The following is an 18,843-nucleotide window of genomic DNA, read 5'->3' as shown; positions in this document are numbered from 1 at the left end:
GCCACCAGGTCTTCAGGGATGTGTAGGCAGGAAGCCAGAGTTGAGAATTAGTCCTTTTTTCCTTAGTGCTCTCCACTTGCTTGGGAGTTGTAACTCTGACAGATCAGTGAAGAGGTCTTCTTATCTGTTCACTGTGGATTTTAACTCCATTTTAACCTGGTAAAATGGAGCCCAGAGATACATGATGCTGATGAATCAACCCACCAAAATGCCAACTGCTCAAGGCCCAGATTAGAATAACCAGATCCCTTAGACATCTGTACTGTAAAAACAGATTTGAAGACGTTTTTAAAAAGCCAGTTAGTATTTCTGTTTAAGATGAGGTCTTTGCTGTCTTTCTGGAAGTAACTCCTCTGGTGTCTGATTCAGTAATTACAGGCACCTTTGGAGGGTCTCATACTCTTGGCTCTTGGGTTTCATGATTGTTATCTGGGCTGAAAGTGAAGCCGTTTTGGCATCTGCAGAACACTTTGGAGACCCTCCCCTAAGAAGTAACTACACTCAGTCTTCCCTAAGCCTCTTTATCCTTTTTCCGATAACTCAGGAGGTCTGGAAAATGACTTCAGTTTTAGAGCTACTGGTAAAACCCTCAGACATAAAAGGGAGCTATCCTAGTGGTTCTGTACTCCAGGGTGGGAAGCTAGTGTAGAGACTTTTTGAGACACTGGTCAACTGTGGAAAAACTCAGAAACTTAATCTTGGCTGGTCGATGAAAATGTTTAGGTAACAATTTGGGATTTAATTTATGTAAAATGTACTATCGTGCCTATTACTAAGCTCAAATATTTAAACACCTTAAACCTGGATCATCCAAATAAGTAGTCAGAGAAGGAGAAGAAACCCCTTCTTCTGCATTTCTCATTTGTTTTGTCTGGGACGACAGTAACCTCTGTGCCTAGTTTTTATGTCACTGCATGAGTGGAATGCCTGAGGTGGGAAGATTTCAAGTCTGATGGAACTACAAACTCTTGTGCTAGACTGCTTGTCTTCAAGAGGGCTATGGCTGGGATGTTTGGCCTCAGTATTTGTATAGCTTGCTTACCTTCATCTGAAGAATTCTAGATCCTTAACCAAGTTCACAGCAACTGTTTCGCATTCTACAGAGGGAGGTTCTCAGTTCTATGTCAGTGGCCTTTGGAGGGGACTGTGATGGCCATAACTTCAGGGTGGCTCTAATGATGATTTTACATTAAGAGTTTGTCTCTAGGGAAGATGCATAAACATTGCATGGGAATACATTTTTATGATGTTATTTTGGGTCCTTATTGTCTTTTTTCTCTCAAGATGTTTTCAAACTGCAGTAAACAATCAATTTATAAGACCATTGAAAGTAAGGCCCAGGAGTGTTTTCAAGAACGCAGCAATAAGGTGTGTGGGAACTCGAGGGTGGATGAAGGAGAAGAGTGCGATCCTGGCATCATGTACTTGAACAGTGACACCTGCTGCAACAGTGACTGCATGTTGAAGCAAGGTGTCCAGTGCAGGTGAGGAATCTTTCCACAGTGATTTTGGGAAGTTGGTATAACAAGATGTCCAAAATAATAGAAGACTGAACTTGCAGGGGCTTTAGAATCAACTGAAAGGGCTGTGTGTGTTTGTTTACATTCACCTCTTTTGCCCTACAGAGCCAGAAAATGCTTTCTGGGCCGGGTGCAGTGGCTCCCTCCTGTCGTCTCAGCACTTTGGGAGGCTGAGGTGGGAGAATTGCTTGTGCCCAGGAGTTTGAGAACAGCCTGGGCAGCATAATGGGACACTGTCTCTTTAAAAACAAAAACAAGAAAAGAAGCTTTCTGGATAGCAGTGTGACATTATGTAACAAAATCCTTGACCTTGCATGCTTGATTTAGCAGCCCTATAGTTAAAAGAATCTTTATTATTATTATTTTTTGAGACAGGGTCTCTGTTGCTCGGGATGGAGTACAGTGGCACAATCATAGCTCACTGTAGCCTCAACTTCCCAGGCTTAATCAGTCCTTCCACCTCAGTCTCCCAGGTAGATTGGACTACAGACCTGACTAATTTTGTAATTTTTGTAGAGATTCGGTTTTGCCATGTTGCCCAAGCTGGTGGTAAAGTCCTGGACTCATTGATCCACTCTTCTCAGCCTCCTAAAGTATGGAGATTCTAGGTGTGAGCCACCATGCCTGGCCCAAATAATCTTTTTTTTTTTTTTTTTTTGAGACAGAGTCTTGCTCTGTCACCTAGGCTAGAGTGCAATGGTGCGATCTTGGCTCACTGCAACCTCTGTCTCCTGAATTCAAGCCATTCTCCTGCCTCAGACTCCCCCTAGTAGCTGGGATTACAGGCATGCACCACCACGCCCAGCTAATTTTTGTATTTTTAGTAGAGAAGTGGTTTCACCATGTTGGCCAGGCTGGTCTTGAACTCCTGACCTTGTGATCCCCCCACCTCAGCCTCCCAAAGTGCTGGTATTACAAGTGTGAGCCACTGTGCCTGGCTGCCCAAAGAATCTTTTAAGGAAACAGAGATGTATAAGATTTAAGAAGGTTTTTTATGGCTACATCCTAATAGCAAAATTTTGGAAACAATAAAAATGACAGTCTTGGGATATGAATGTTATCATGAATCTATACATTGGAGTAGTGTGGAGGAAGCTGGTTACCAGTGAGAAGGTTACCTACTTTTGGCCGGGTGCGGTGGCTCACGCCTGTAATCTCAGCACTTTACGAATCCAAGGCGGGTGGATCACCTGAGGTCAGGAGTTTTAGAACAGCCTGACCAATATGGTAAAACCCTATCTTTACTAAAAATACAAAAACTAGCCGAGTGTGGTGGTGCACGCCTGTTGATCCCAGCTACTCAGAAGGCTGAGGTGGCCGCTTGAACCCGGGAGGCGGAGGTTGCAGTGAGCCAAGATCATGCCACTGCACTCCAGCCTGGGCGACAGAACGAGACTCTGTCTCAAAAAAAAAAAAGAAAAGAAAATGTTACCTACTTTTTCAGACCAGTGCCTGGCTTAGAAGCAAAAGGGTTAAACTTCAGTTTCTGGAGATTTAACTGGATACTGTGCATATTGACACTGTAAATACTAAGGGGGAGTAGAGTTCTGGCTGCCTACTTGTCTGGCTGCCTACTGTCTACTTGTGGCCCCATCTTGTCTTTTTAAAGATGGGGTTTTGTTCTTGTTGCCCAGGCTGGAGTGCAGTGGCACGATCTTGGCTCACTGCAACCTCCGCTTCCCGGGTTCAAGCGATTCTCCTGCCTCAGCCTCCTGAGTAGCTGGGATTATAGGAGTGCACCACCACGCCTGGCTAATTTTTGTATTTTTAGTAGAGACGAGGTTTTACCATGTTGGCCAGGGTGATCTTGAACTCTGACCTCAGGTGATCCACCCACCTTGGCCTCCCAAAGTGCTGTGATTACAGGTATGAGCCACTTCACCCAGCCCATCTTGTCTTTTTAAAACTAATGCATTAAATGAATGCAAACCAAGGACACCAAGATGTTTCAAAGGTGACTGCTGTGTTCCCATTCTTTTCTGTTACAGTGTGGCATTGATGTGTACTTATGCATATTAGGAAAGTATGTGCAGGTAGCTCTAGCAGCGATGTCTGAAGATGTAGGAGTGGGTGACAGAGCCAGGAGGTCTTCCCCTGTGATCTTCAGGTCGCTGTAACATAACTGTAGCGTATCATATGGGGCTATAATTTGAATTGAACTGTTCCTGTCTGCTGTTCTCCAGTGATAGGAACAGTCCTTGCTGTAAAAACTGTCAGTTCGAGACTGCCCAGAAGAAGTGCCAGGAGGCAATTAATGCTACTTGCAAAGGCGTGTCCTATTGCACAGGTACGTGTTCTTGTTGCTTTCTTGGAATGCTGTGGTTCAAGCGTTTATGTGTGTCTTTGAGAAACAAGATTATGTTTTGTTCAGATGAAAGCCACCCTGTTTTTAACCTCATATGCTGGGTTGAGTTTCTGGTACTCCTTAGTTTGTGACACTTGGCACTGCTGGGGGTAAGACCTGTTTTATTTCTCTTTCATTTCTATCACTCTCCTCTTTTTCCTCATAGACGTCTACTCTACTGTGGTTAATATTTGCCTGGATATGTGTATATCCTTGAAAGATAATATAGTGTTATTTTGTGTATGTATGTGTTTTTCATGTGCCAAAATGATACTCTACCTTAAATCTGCTTTTAAAAAATTCAGTACCATATTTTAAAGAACTATCTGTATTGTGCTACAGATAATTTAACAGGGTTTTTTATGGCTACATCCTAATAGCAAAATTTTGGAAACAATCAAATTGACAATCTTGGGATATGAATTTTATGAATCTGTGTACTGGAATAGTGTGGAGGAAGCAGATTGCAAGTTAGACGGTTACCCATTTTTTCCATATATAGTTCACTGTTGGGGGAACCTACATATTGTTGTATGATTGGCTGTGTTTTACTCATCAATTCACCAAGTGGTAGCTACTTCCATTGCCTTCATCCCCTTGATACTCTAGATAGGACTACAGATCACATACTCCTACGTCCCTTCAGGAGCCTGTGTGTTTTTCTGGATACTGAGGAGTGTAAATGTGTGGTCTCTGCAACACCACTGCTAGGTTGTCCGTGTCCGAGGACTCCTGCATCCTGAGGTTCTGGGCAACACTTGGATTTACCCTGCTGTCTTATTAGCCTGATGAGTATAAAGTAATCTCTCGTTCTTACATTTTTTTAAATAGCCCTTGTCCTAAGGTACTTACTTACATTTTTCTTGAGTAACTCTATATTTTTCAGCTATTCAGATTTCTCCCATGAATAGCCAGTTCATCTATTTGGTTTATTTATTTATTTATTTATTTTTTTTTTTTATTTTTTTTTTTTGAGACGGAGTCTTGCTCTTGTTACCCAGGCTGGAGTGCAATGGCGCGATCTCGGCTCACCACAACCTCCGCCTCCTGGGTTCAGGCAATTCTCCTGCCTCAGCCTCCTGAGTAGCTGGGATTACAGGCACGCACCATCGTGCCCAGCTAATTTTTTTGTATTAATAGAGACGGGGTTTCACAATGTTGACCAGGATGGTCTCGATCTCTCGACCTCGTGATCCACCCGCCTCGGCCTCCCAAAGTGCTGGGATTACAGGCTTGAGCCACCGCGCCCGGCCGGTTTATTTATTTTTTTAATTTAGTTTCATGTTATTTTACTACTGTGGATTTGGAGAAGTTTTTATATAATCATCCATTTGGTTTCCATACACCTCTATCCTCTCTGTTGCCATTCTTTATACAGAAATCTTTAATTTTAATATAATTATATATATCATTTTGTTGTGTGTGTGGATTTTTTAAACACATGGTTCAAAAAAGCCATTGTGGATGGTTAAAAAGATATTTTCCACAGCTGCTTCTATTAGCTTCATAATTTTTCCTTTTACATTTAGGACTATAATCTTTCTGGAGCTAACCTTTCCAGGTGTCCTGAATCTTCTGTTGTTCTGTCAGTTGTTGCTTTAAAAAATTTCAAATTTAGGCCTGGTGCGGTGGCTCACGCCTGTAATCCCAGCACTTCAGGAGGCTGAGGTGGGCAGATCACGAGATCAGGAGATCGAGACAATCCTAACATGGTGAAACCCTGTCTCTACTAAAAAAAAAAAAAAAGAAGCCAGGTATGGTGGCAGGCACCTGTAGTCCCAGCTACTTAGGAGACTGAGGCAGAAGAATCACTTGAACCCAGGAGGTGGAGGTTGCGGTGAGCCGAGATTGTGCCACTGCACTCCAGCCTGGGCAACACAGTGAGACTTCGTCTTAAAAAAAAATTCAAATCTGTATTATTACTAGGTACATAAACGGACATATCTCTACATCCTTATCTGCTGTTCCTTATCAGTATATAATGTTCCTTTTTCTACCCTTGTGATGTTTTTTGACTTAAATTGTCAAAAAGCAATATTCAGTTTGCTACTGTAGTTCTGTCTGATATATCTATCCCATTCTTTTTTTTTTTTTTTTTGGCTCCTTCGGGGACGTTTGTTTCCTGGTCAGAAAAGCAGGAACAGGCACCTCTGCCTGAGCCCGGCAGACACAACACGAAGACCAGGGGCGGGTGGAGGAGGCACAGGAGATGCTCTCAGCTCTGTGTGCACTTGGTCCCTTGTTTGTTCCTGGCTGGGTCAGGGAGGGCCTGCTGGGGGTGGTGGCACCGAGCCTGGGGTAACAGGTGGCAGGCTAGTGGCCCAGGGATGGCACGGACGGAGGCAATAAATACTGATGGCCAGGCAGGGCTCCTGGCTGGGCCCAGGCGGGTTGGGTGAGGCTGTCCGTCTAGGGCTCTCTTGGGGGTGGGCTCTGGGAGCTGCCCGCCAAGACAGAAAAGGCAGAGGCAGGACAACACCCAGCCTCCTGGATGGTACTGAGGTGACTGAGTTTTGGCAATTTGACTTTCCCCAAGCCGCTGGAGCCATCCCCACAGCCCTGGCCAGGGGAGGGGTGGGTGGGCCAGGCACTGGTAGGCTGGAGGGCGGCAGCAGCACCCCACACCTCCCTGGATCACTGGGTTCGCCACCGGGTATGGGACGGGGAGACCACATGCCCATGCAGACACAGGGAGTTAGAGGTTAGTGAGGCCCCCACAGCACGTTCCACATGTTAAGGCATCATGGTTAGACAGGACTGACAGCGACAGGGCTTGGGGGAGGGTGACTGGCCAAGGAGTGGTGGGGTTGGAGGGTGGCCTGGTCCCCACGAGGCCCTGCGTCCCACATCCCAGCTCCGCCGTGGAGCAGCAGACAAACATGTCCTGGGTAGCCATGGGACTTGGAGAATGGAGGCACCCATGAGCCCCTTGGGCTACTCCACTTCCTCCTGAGGCCAGACCTCAGGTGTGATGGGGAGATAGGACCTGGGGGGCACGGAAAGGGCAGCAGAGGCCTGGCCGGGGCCTCTCTCCCCCACAGCACAGGCAGAAGCAGCAACGAGACACGAGACCACCGAGGAGGCTGGACCTGTGGCAGGGGAGGGCTGAGGGGGTCGGAGGTACTCGGCTGCAGCAGGCCAGGAAGGTGGACCAGGGTGGGAGTGGCATGGGAGTGCCTGTCAGCACTTTGGTATGGGGAGGGGAGGGGCTGGGGGACACATCCGCCTGTCCGTCGTCTGTCCGTCCATCCGTCTGCCCTCCGGCCGGGACTCAGTCCTTCCATTCCTTTTTGATGGTGAGATTCCACTCTCAGGACAGGTGGTCAGTCTTGTTGTTGTCTGTGAAGCGACGGGACTTGATGCTGTGGCTGCCCTGGGCCAGCATGCCCTTGGGCTCCTCCTCCACGGGGGTCAGGAACTCATACTCCTCGGCCCGGGGCCCATAGCTGCCCACCATGTAGTCAGTCTTGTCAATCTTGATGCCTTTCCTGTATGTGTGCTGGGTGTACTTCATGCTGGACACGATCTCTCTGTTCACCCGGAAAGAGATTTTTATCCAGTACTCCACGCCCTCCTTCAGCACAAACGACTGCTTCTTGAAGCTCTCCAGGTCACCTGTCAGGTCCAGCTCCAGGGGTCCCGGGGCCGAGCTGTACACCAGGGTCAGGCAAGTCACGACAATGTTGGGGACGTTAGGGTCTGTAGAAACAGCCACGCGGGCCAGCAGGGCCTCCTTGTACTTTCGCAGTCTCTCATCATCCTTGTCCAGCTCCTGGATCTCCTGGATGCTTTTCTGGGCAGGGGGCTTGTAGTTGACTGAGTGCTCATCCTCCTCATTCTCTGCTGCAATCTGGGCCAGCTGCTCGGCTGTGGGCTCCTGCTCAGACATGCTCACTCTTAACCTGGGTCGGGACACCGGAGGGTTCGGCGGCCATCTATCCCATTCTTACAGTTTTCAAAATTTCCGTCTCTTTTGGTTGGTTTGATTTTGTAATAGCTTAATTGATACATAATTCACATACCATGCAATTTGCCCATTTAAAGTGTACAGTTTAATGATTTTTAGTATATTCAGATTTCTACAACCATCACCACAATTAATTTTGGAACATTTATATTACTCCAAAAAGAAACCGTGTGGTCTTTTGTGACCACATATTGTATGACTGGCTTCTTTCACTGAACATTTTCGATATCAGGCGCATTCAGGGTGGTATGGCCGTAGACATGTCACCTTCACCGAACATTTTCAAAGTTTATGTATGTTGTAGTATCAGTCCTTCATGTACTTTTATTGCTGAGTCATATTCCATTGCATGGATATGCCACATTTTGTTCATTCATTCATTGGTTGATAGACATTTGGGTTGCTTCCACTTTTTTGCTATAACAAATAATGCTGCTGTGAGCATCTATGTACAAGTTTTTATATGGACAATTCCTTTGAGTATTACTCAGGAATAGAATTTCTGGGTCATATTCTAACTATGCTTAATCTTTTGAGGAGCTGTCCAACTGTTTTCCAAAATGACTACACCATTTTACAGTCCCAGCAGCATTGTATGAGGTCCCAGCTTCTCCACATTGTCACCAACATTTGTTATTGTCTTTTTTATTATAACCATCCTAGGTTTTGTTGTAGGTATGCAAACAGAAGGCTGGAGGTCTTCAGGGACCTAGTGAATGAAGTTATGTCTTATTTTGGCTTGACTTTGGTTTTAGTGTGCATTTTATGACATGTTGCTCATGTTTTTATGTTTTGGGATCTGTCACTATCACATTCCTTTGCCAAATGTTAGGAATCTGAGTATCTAAATCAAACTTTAAGGAACATTTTCTAGTTATGTTCAATGTTTCATTTTCACTGTTATAATGAAATAGATATAGAAAAATGCTTTCTTTTAAATAAACATAAGTAAAACAATTTGAAAAATGTGTTTGTTTTTATCAAGTAGCCTTTGTTCCCTTGATATTTTATACAAAGTAGTGATAGCAGAGGATAAGTTCCTGATAAAGAATCAGCATTTTCTAGCTAGAGAACAGCAACCTCCAAAAAAAAAAAAAAGAAGAAAGAAGAAAAGCAATTAGCATTTCACAACCACTAGCGGCAACATCACCTGGGAACTTACTAGAAATGGAAATTGTTAGTCCCCTTTCTGGATAGTCTGTGTTGTGTAACATTCTGTCAGCTGATTTCCATGCATGCTAAAGTTTGAGGACCATGCTAAATAGATAATACTGTTTTAAAAATTATTTTCCTACCTGTTTAATACACCAACTTTAGCCTTTTAAGAACAGATGCTCAACAGGTATCTATTGAGCACTTTTTAAACGTATCAGGGCAGTATCATATACCAAAAATACAATAATGATCCACAGTATAAACCTTCCCTGAGCTCACTGGACATCATACGTTCAGTAGTAGTTTGTTCAGTGACTATTGACACTACGAATGCCAAGTGTTCATGAAAGGTTTTATGAGAACAGAGGCAAAGTGCCTGGTTATCTGTTAGGTACTTAATAAACAATTGCTTTTGTTTTTGAAACTGGCCAGATTTCTGTATGTTTTGTGTTACTGCTCTGAAGCCCTTTAAGTCAGAATTCTTTTGATTAGCTCCATTCTTCAGCTGAAAGGCGGTCCAGAGCTGTGGATATAGTCCATTGCTTTCATAATGTTTTTCTCCTCGTTTTGTGTTGATTTTTAACTGCTTGTGCTGTTCATTTTCCAGAATGATTCATTCATTCCATCCTGTCTCTCCGAGTTTAACCTTTTTAGTGGCTTTTCTTTGGCATTATTGGGTTGGGGACAGTGGGTCATGCCCATAATACCAGCACTTTGGAAGGCCAAGGTGGGAGGATCCCTTGATCCCAGGAATTTGACAACATGACAACACCAGCCTGGGCAACATAGGGAGACCTCAGCTCTCCAAAAAGGAAAGAGAGAGAGAGAAATAGAGAGAAAGAAAATTAGCCAGGTGTGGTGGTGTATGCCTGAAGTCCTGGGTACTTGGGAGGCAGGAAGCTATGATCACACCCCTGCTTTCCAGTTTGGGTGAAAGACTGAGACCCTGTCTCAAAAGAAAAAAAAAGAATAATTGATTTATTTGAGAAATATTTGCAGTATGCCTATAATATGATAGGGATTGGAGATAACCTGATGAATAGATTTGATCATTGCTCTCATGGGACCCTGTCTGAAAAGAAAAAAAAGGAATACTTGATTTATTCAAGAACTATTTGTAGTATATCTATAATATGAGGATTGGAGATAACCTGATTAATAGATTTGATCATTGCTCTCGTGGGGCTTGTAGTAAATCTAGTAGGGGGGAAACAGAAAATAACAATAAATATATATAAATTGCAAAACATACGCAATGAAGGAGAGAAGGAGTGCGATAGTGCATAATGGAAGTGGGAGGTCACATCAACTTAGCATCCTCAGGGATATCTCAGAAGAGAATCTTTGAGACAAAACTTAATCCATAAGCAAAACCAAGCTAATCGCCCCAAAAGAGTGGAAACACCAGCATTCCAGGTAGAAGGACCAGTATCTGTTAATATTGAAGGAACTGAATGGAGGTTGTCACAGCCAAAGCAGAGTGTGCTATGGTAGAGTTGTGTGCGATGAAGTCAGGGCTAGATAGGGAAGGCCATGTAGCTCTTTTAAGCCTTCATACAAGGTTTGCAGTTTATTCTAAGTAATAGCACACAGGATATTCTTTTATATGTGGCTGTGTGATGCAGAAGTGGAGACCATGCATTCTAACCAGGGCTTGGGAGGCCAGGGACTCATGCAGTGTAGCCTGGCACATAGGCACTCCCTAAATGCTGGTTCCTGGTGAGATGCAGGCTCTTGTCCTAGCTCTGTAGGTCACTTTTTACTGTTTGCAAGGTAAGGTGCTCACTTGTATGAGAAACAGCGTATTATGCACCTGTAGAACCGGTGGACCTGAGACTCATTCTTTTTGTTATGACTGGTGTTTGCTTCCAGGTAATAGCAGTGAGTGCCCACCTCCAGGAAATGCTGAAGATGACACTGTTTGCTTGGATCTTGGCAAGTGTAAGGATGGGAAATGCATCCCTTTCTGTGAGAGGGAGCAGCAGCTGGAGTCCTGTGCATGTAATGGTGAGCACAGTTTTATGCCGAACCAGCGCAGGAGAAAACATGGCCTTTGTCTGCCAGGCTCCCTCCCTCCATTTGGAGGTCATGCTAATGAGAGCAGTGGTGAGACCCAAGCAGAGGATGAGGGGAGGGGGAAAGGCAGGGTAGTGTCTGGAGACAGGCATCTGTGAATACAGATCTTGGCTCTTCTACCATATGCGGGAGACCTGTCCTGTTGGTCTTTCTTCTTGCTGCATTTTCAGGCCATATAGTAGGCTTCGAGGTGGCACAGGAGGGAATTTTGTTGTGGGTAAGTGGGTGGGGAGGTAGAGGTGTGTCCTAACCCTCCTCTTCTCCATATCATACAAACATGAAAGCATCATTGGCTATCTACATTACACTGGCATGGAACAGGATACTCCTGCAAGAACTCAACCAGAGAGAGCTGATTCCAGGATCTGACCCCACTAGATCAGGATTTTTAGGCTTATCAAGAAGGCTGGGTCTGCTCCCCCCGATCTCTTAGAGCAGCCTGGGGCAGGAGCCTGTCTCCTGCTGGCCTGTCAGTTTTCCTTTGGTTTTCTATGCTATTTTGGAACCCCTGGGTTTGAGAGTATCCTCATGGACTGGTCAGAGAATGGCTGGACTCTGCCTGCCACCCCACTTAAACCATGGAGCATGAGAGAGTTCTCATTGAAACCATGGAGTCAATGAGAGAGTTCTTTTGCTTTCAAAATAGACCAAGAGTTGAGCGTGGTGGCTCACGCCTGTAATTCCAGCACTTGGGGAGGCTGAGGCGGGTGGATCACTTGAGGTCAGGAGTTGAGAGCAGTCTGGCCAACATGGCAAAACCCCGTCTCTACTAAAAATACAAAAATTAGCCAGGTATGGGGGATCACGCCTGCAGTCTCAGCTACTAGGGAGGCTGAGGCAGGAGAATTGCCTGAACCCGGGAGGTGGAGGTTGCAGTGAGCTGAGATTGTGCCAACGCACTCCAGCCTGGGCGACAGAGTGAGACTCCATCTCAAAAAAAAAAATTGGGCCAGGCACAAGAAAAACATGAAAAAATTAGCTGGGCATGGTGTAATCCCAGCACTTTGGAAGGCTAAGGTGGGTGGATCACGAGGTCAGGAGTTTGAGACCAGCCTGCCCAATATGGTTAAACCCCATCTCTACTAAAAAATACAAAAATTAGCTGGATTTGGTGGTGCGGGCCTGTAGTCCCAGCTACTCGGGAGGCTGAGTCAGGAGAATTGCTTGAATCCAGAAGCTGGAGGTTGCAGTGAGCCGAGATTATACCACTGCATCCCAGCCTGAGTGACAGAGCAAGACTCTGTCTCAAAAAAAAAAAATTGAAAAAAAAAAAGGACAACCTAGTAGTTAAATAAAATCACTGGGTTGGAAGCTCACCATCCATACAGTGGAGTAGGGGACTCTTCCAAATGCAATAATGTGCAGGTAAAGAAGATAGGTTGAGTGCAGTTGCTCACATCTATGATCCCAGCACTTTGGGAGGCCAAGGTGGGTGGATCGCTTGAGCTCAGGAGTTGTTTGAGATCAGCCTGGGCAACATGGTGAAACCTCATCTCTTAAAAAAAAAAATAAGGCTGGGCGTGGTGGCTCACGCCTGTAATTTCAGCACTTTGGGAGGTCGAAGTGAGCGGATCACAAAGTCAGATGTTTGAGACCAGCCTGGCCAACATGGTGAAACCCCGTTTCTACTAAAAACATGAAAAAAATTAGCTGGTTGTGGTGGCACTCGCCTGTAATCCCAGCTACTCAGGAGGCTGAGGCAGGGGAATCACTTGAACCTGGGAGGCAGGGGTTGTGGTGAGCTGAGATCGCACCACTGCACTCCACCCTGGGCAACAGAGTGAGACTGTCTCAAAAAAAAAAGAAAACACATAGTAGATGCCAAATAAAAAATCTGTTGTGTGAATGGCAAGAGGCTTGGGGTGCCCTGGAAGGACAGAGCCTGACACAGTAAATGCCCAAGAAATATTTTATCAATTAGTGAATGATGAAAAGGTTTTCTTTTTTTGAGATGGAGTCTCACTCTTGCCCAGGCTGGAGTGCAGTGGTGCAATCTCAGCTTACTGCAGCCTCTCCCTCCCAGGTTCAAGCAGTTCTTGTGCCTCAGCCTCCTGAGTAGCTGGGATTACAGGTGTGCACCAACACACCTGGCTAATTTTGTATTTTTAGTAGAGACAGAGTTTTGCCATGTTGGCCAGGTCTTGAACTCCTGGACTCAAGTGATACGCCTGCCTTGGCTTCCCACAGTGCTGGGATGATAAGTGAGCCACTGCACCCAGCCTGAAAAGGTTTACTTTTTGCTCGTCTTTGTGTTATAGTTGATTTCTTTCTTCTCCTAAGTATAAATAGGGTTTTTCCTATTTTCTGGCATTTCTGCCATTCCTCTGTATGCCCGCATGGCTCACAGATGCCCAGCTATTTTATCCTGTGACCTGTCAGAGCTGTTCTTGCTAGAGGACTTATGGAGCTTAGGCTGCAGGGCTCATGCCCCTGGGGTCACTCAGCTCCCCACCCACAGGTGGACAGTTGTGTCCCAGCTGCTCTTGCTCTCAGGGAGCCAACCCTGAGGGGCACATTTTAGACTGAAAAGCCAAGGACTGAAGTTAGCAGGGTAATAAGAATGTTGGGACAAAAGAAGAGCATTGTGAGGGGCTTGAAGTGGAGAGAATAATTAGACTTTTAAGAGAGGGTCTTTAATCTAGAACAGACTTTTCTCTGAAAGTTTCTTTCTTTTTTTTAACCTTGTAGCCTCTGTCACTCGGGGCTGAGGAGTGTGACCTCAGAAACTACTCTTTGGTCGGGGGATATGGCTGGTATTAGCTATTGAAATAAAAAATAAATGTGATTTCTTGCCTCTTTAGGAGCATGGTCAGGGAGGAAAGAGGAGGAAGGAGAGCCAGGTGTTAGAAAGCTCCAGCTGTCAATTTGTGTGCTCTGTTTCAGAAACTGACAACTCATGCAAGGTGTGCTGCAGGGACCTTTCTGGCCGGTGTGTGCCCTACGTCGATGCTGAACAAAAGAACTTATTTTTGAGGAAAGGAAAGCCCTGTACAGTAGGATTTTGTGACATGAATGTGAGTATTTATGTACAGCTATTTCTGTATCAGCCAGACAGGAAGGTTTTATTTTGTAAGTCCTTGATTTTACAGATGCAAAGAAATCAAAACACAAATGGGGCTATATCCTTCTGGCCCATTGTTATGTATGGATATGACTTAGGAGAAAAAGACGGAGTGCTTTCAGGTCCCTGCCTGCAGTTTCCTTCCATAGTAGGAGGCTTTGAGCCCAGAGACTGAGAAGGACTGGGGGTGGGGACTTTATGGTAAAGTTCATTGGTTTCAGGCAGTGGGTCCTAATTATGTTTTCCTAAATTACTTACAGAATTGACTCAGATAACAAAGTTATTCAAGGTGTGATTTTGAAACAGGTGCTGAATGAGTAGGAAAGACCTAGAAGGCTGCTTGATTTACCTAAGTCAGACCCTTGCCATGCAGAATGATGGGCAAGGGCTTCAAGGTTTAAGATGCTTCACAGTGAGTCTGGCTGTGTTCTTCACTGTCCCTGTGTGTGTGTAATCAATAGAGTCTTTACTGGAATGCCTTATCTTTAGCAAATTGGTTTTCTTGATTTTTGTCTCTTGGTAATTCTAAATTATTTGTGCTTGGAATAAGAGCTTGGAGTTGCAAAGAGAATGAGTACTCAAGTGAAAGATTTCTCAGCAAGGCAAATTTACTTCTGTAGAAGGGTGGTGCTTGTACTTTTGGCCACTGTGAGAGCACACTGGACCAGGGAGGGAAGGGGTTTTTATCCCTAATACAGTCAGTCTCTGCTTCTGTGTCCTAGCCCCATTGGCTGGAGCCAGACCACACAATCTAAGCTGACCTGATTGGCTACTGTTTAAAATTGAATATGGCTAATTAGATGGGAAAGGAGAGGCTGTCTGTTATGGTACAAGGTGTGTCTGGGCATGTCAGGGTGTGGCAAAGGTGGGAAGGGTCACAGATTACAAAGCAGGTAACTAGGAGCAGGGAGGGTACAAGGCAGTTGACTTTTAGAAGAAAGAACAGGGAAGTTAGACAAGCTGAACCTCTGAAGAGGAACTTACTGTATCTTACACTTGTAAAAATGGGCTAATTAGGAAAGTATCAATGATGGTATGTCCTACTTTCTTGGGGTACTTATTATGATGAAGTTACTGTCCTGTGTCAAAGATGGGAAGTGTTTGATTTTAATGAAGTCCTTTACATGTCAGTTATTTTTATAAAGCTACATTACCTCTGAATACATTGCATTTGGGAATGATGCTGTATGGTTTTTCTTCATAGGGCAAATGTGAGAAACGTGTACAGGATGTAATTGAACGATTTTGGGATTTCATTGACCAGCTGAGCATCAATACTTTTGGTAGGTGATTTCCCCAGACTGTTTATTGAGAGCTGAGTTGATTTCTGTGATGACATTAGAAAAGGGTGCTTTCAGAGTGATGTGCTGTAATTCTGCAGTAGAAGGTGGAAATATTCATTGCTTTTGTTAGGAAACAACTTTGTTGGCTAGAATAAAATGAAGTCATAGTCTGTCCCCATGGAGCTTGGATGTAGATTTTCTGACAAGGGAATTAAAATCAAAATATTTGGCTTCCTTCTTTACTCAAAATATACATGTGAGTAGCATAAGCATAGTTTAATGCTATAGACTGAATCCTGATTGATGTAAGAGTTATTTGACTGAATGCTATAGACTGAATCCTGCTTAATGTAAAAGTAGGCCTAATATTTTACAGAAGCAGGCTATATCATGTCCTCCTGGATCCATAATTTAATCACAAAAATAATGTCCAGGTAACAAAAACTTTGTCTTCTTAAGCATTTGTTACTAGTAGTAGCATTCCATATGATTAACTGTTGACTGTTACTCCAGGAAGCATGTTGAGTATTCTGCGATCTCTTCCTATCAATCAGCCAGTTTAAAAGCACTGGGTATGGAGGGATGGTCTGGTCTAATATAGGTAGCACAGACACTCTTTTCAATACTGTGAGTAGTGTCTAGCCAGCAGCTCTGCCATTTGACACAATGGTAATATCCTAAGAGGATTTCACTTTAGATTTGTGAAGTACTTGATCAAGACATTCACTGTTTGGAATTGTTCACAGGGAAATTTTTAGCAGACAACATCGTTGGGTCTGTCCTGGTTTTCTCCTTGATATTTTGGATTCCTTTCAGCATTCTTGTCCATTGTGTGGTAAGTCACCAACTTTTAAGTAATTAAATATTTTCTTTTCTTTTTTTTTTTTGAGATGGAGTCTTGCTCTGTATAGCCCAGGCTGGAGTGCAGTGGCGCGATCTCGGCTCACTGCAACCTCCGCCTTCCGGGTCCCGGTTCAAGCAATTCTCCTACCTCAGCCTCTCAAGTAGCTGGGATTGCAGGCACGAGCCACCATGCCCAGCTAATTTTTGTATTTTTTAGTAGAGACAGGGTTTCACCATGTCTGGTCTTGAACTCCTGACCTTGTGATCTGCCTGCCTTGGCCTCCCTAAGTGCTGGGATTACAGGTGTGAGCCACTGCGCCCGGCCTAAACATTTTCTTTAAATTTTGGATCAACTCCAATGTGATCTTTGGAAAAGATAAAACTTGTTCTTAGCCAAGTCTGGCCTGATATTTCCAATAACTTTTTTTGGTGTTATTCCTAGGGGAGCATGTCTTGTAGAAAGCTTAGCTAATGGTCATTTTAAAAAATGATACTATTTTTGCACGTTGGTGTTTTATTTTAATATAAAATAAATTGTCTCAGGAATTTTATACTTGCAAGCATAGGAGACTGTTTAACTGATTTGTCCAGGTCCTTTGTTGAGTAAAGCCCCTAATTAAGGGCATGTCCAGGCTGACTTTGTTGCAATAGAGCAAATGTCAAACATCAGCATTTCAGATGTTCCCCATGTATCATATAGATTCTTGGTAGCAGATGGCTATGTGTTCAGCTTTCTGCAGAAGTAGGATGTAGGGATTGGGGCCCAGCTATCATATAGAGTATTCACATCTTCCTAAATAAATAAGAGTAAGCAGTCTTTTCTGTTCTCATTGTCAGTAATAGCTACAAGTTGAATTGGGCTTTGACTAAGGAACTCCAGGTACTTTATAAATTTGAGGCCCTTTTGCATAAATGTTCTTACAGATCCATTCACTTGCATCTGTGGGGAATGGGTATTTGTCTGCCGTAGAGATGAGAAAGTCAGACCCAGGCTTCCAGACTTGTTCTCCAAAATTCTTTCACAGTGCCCTTCCTATGAGCACTTAAAAATTCCAGCACAGCCCTGCTAACAAAGGAGTTTTTCCTGCCTCCTCCTTCCTTTCCTTTCTCGCTGGCTTCTCCTGCCTAGGGGCCATCTCACCGAGCAGCTTTTTCCTTGGGTTGGTGAGCATGATGGATGTAGGGAGGAAGACCTCTAGGGAGCACTTCTGCTGAAGAAAGCTGTTTTAAAGGTGACATGCTTGAAGCTTTGACAGATGTCTCTGGATAACAGTGCCATCTATCATGATTGCTGTTGGAGGGTGGAACCTATTTTGTTTACAGGGAAGTTGCACACGTGGGCAAGGCACAACCCTTGATTTTAGAGCAAAGCCTCTGACAGGAGGGAGGGCTGTGGCTTGTTTCTGGCCATAGAATGCATTGATGGCAGCTAGACAGGAAGCCTAGGCCTGGATTCTTGGTCTTTGCTCTCTGTTGCCTTCAGTCACAGGCAGGGATGGGACAGCAGGTGGCTATGTGGTCAGCCTTCTGCAGAAGTAGGATGTAGGGATTGAGGCTTAGTTCTTCTAGCAGATCGTGGTCCACATAAACTGTTGAGACAGCTAAGAAGAGAGTGAGGCTATGGGCCAGGGCAGTGTGAGGGAAGCTGCAGGCCCAGCCACCTGGGTCTTCCTACCAGTCACCTTTCCAGTCAGTGTGGTCCTGGTGTACCCAGCATCTGGGACATTTGTCACTTCATGTACAGGAAGATGCCCTTGTTATTCCCCTGCCCACAGAGGGATACGTTTCTCACATAGCACTTAAACCTTGCCTCTTTCTGTACTTAATGCCAAAACATATTTCCTTTGAGTACAGAGCAAACACTTCTAGACTGGTGGCATAACTAAAGCTGGGGTGAGAAATGCATTCTCATCGTTGAGCCTGCTATCACTTTCTACAACTCAGCTTCTAAGTTCTTCACTTAGTGTTAAGAGTAGCCTGGGAGGAAATAGTACTCACTAACTGAATTTTATTTATAGGAATGACCTTTTTTCTTGCTGTTCCTTTTTTTCTAGGATAAGAAATTGGATAAGCAGTATGAATCTCTGTCTCTGTTTCACCCCAGTGTGAGTATACCATATGAAAGAAACATAATCTTCACCTTGTCTTTGAGGCCCTGTTAGGCAAAGACCTTTACTTGACCCAGCAAGAACTTTCACTGGCTGATAGAAGGTCATGTTGCAGCAGGAAGGGTCTGGGTTGGAATGTTTGCCCTCTTGACAATAGTGATGGTGAACTTTGATTAGCTGCATGGATGGTGATTTAAATAGCTGTGCTGTCCCCTTCCCAATCCATAAGGAGTATGGATTTAGCTCTTCCACACTTAGTTAATATTTTGAGATCAATTTCTGTCTTGGGATCTTACCTTGAGAGGTTTGAATCTTCTTTTGGATCATAAAATGGTAAGTTTTCAGGATGCTTGAAAGCTAGTAATTGCTGTTTTTGCCATTAAAAGTAATGGCATTAATTACTTTTGCACCAACCTAGTATTTTCTAGTTACTTCTTGGTTGAGTGAGCCTCACCTAACACTTTTTTAGCAAGACGCATCACAGTG

General features: G+C 44.4%; 2 protein-coding genes across 6 annotated transcripts in view; one reads left to right on the top strand and one right to left on the bottom strand.

The window, feature by feature from the left end:
- ADAM17 (ADAM metallopeptidase domain 17) overlaps positions 1-18,843 on the top strand; it is a 67,254-nt gene that overhangs the window by 45,033 nt on the left and 3,378 nt on the right. For 4 of the 5 annotated variants that reach the window (XM_064363834.1, XM_064363836.1, XM_064363837.1 and 1 more), the window contains 7 exons: positions 1,285-1,484; positions 3,704-3,807; positions 10,859-10,993; positions 13,946-14,076; positions 15,328-15,406; positions 16,153-16,241; positions 18,304-18,354. In XM_064363834.1, the coding sequence (XP_064219904.1) occupies positions 1,285-1,484; positions 3,704-3,807; positions 10,859-10,993; positions 13,946-14,076; positions 15,328-15,406; positions 16,153-16,241; positions 18,304-18,354 (789 nt within the window). The remainder of the gene's footprint in view (positions 1-1,284; positions 1,485-3,703; positions 3,808-10,858; positions 10,994-13,945; positions 14,077-15,327; positions 15,407-16,152; positions 16,242-18,303; positions 18,355-18,843) is intronic. The other variant, XM_064363835.1, reaches the window with a different exon arrangement.
- On the bottom strand, positions 7,175-8,442 carry LOC105707764 (rho GDP-dissociation inhibitor 1-like). Its single transcript, XM_064363839.1, has one exon. The coding sequence runs from the start codon at positions 7,751-7,753 to the stop codon at positions 7,175-7,177; it is 579 nt and encodes a 192-aa protein (XP_064219909.1). The 5' UTR covers positions 7,754-8,442.

The sequence above is a fragment of the Aotus nancymaae genome, unplaced genomic scaffold (genome assembly GCF_030222135.1).
Source record: "Aotus nancymaae isolate 86718 unplaced genomic scaffold, 86718_ANA_hifiasm-v0.15.2.pri h1tg000057l, whole genome shotgun sequence".
NCBI classification, from domain to species: domain Eukaryota; kingdom Metazoa; phylum Chordata; class Mammalia; order Primates; family Aotidae; genus Aotus; species Aotus nancymaae.
This window is presented reverse-complemented; position numbering and strand designations above follow the sequence as displayed.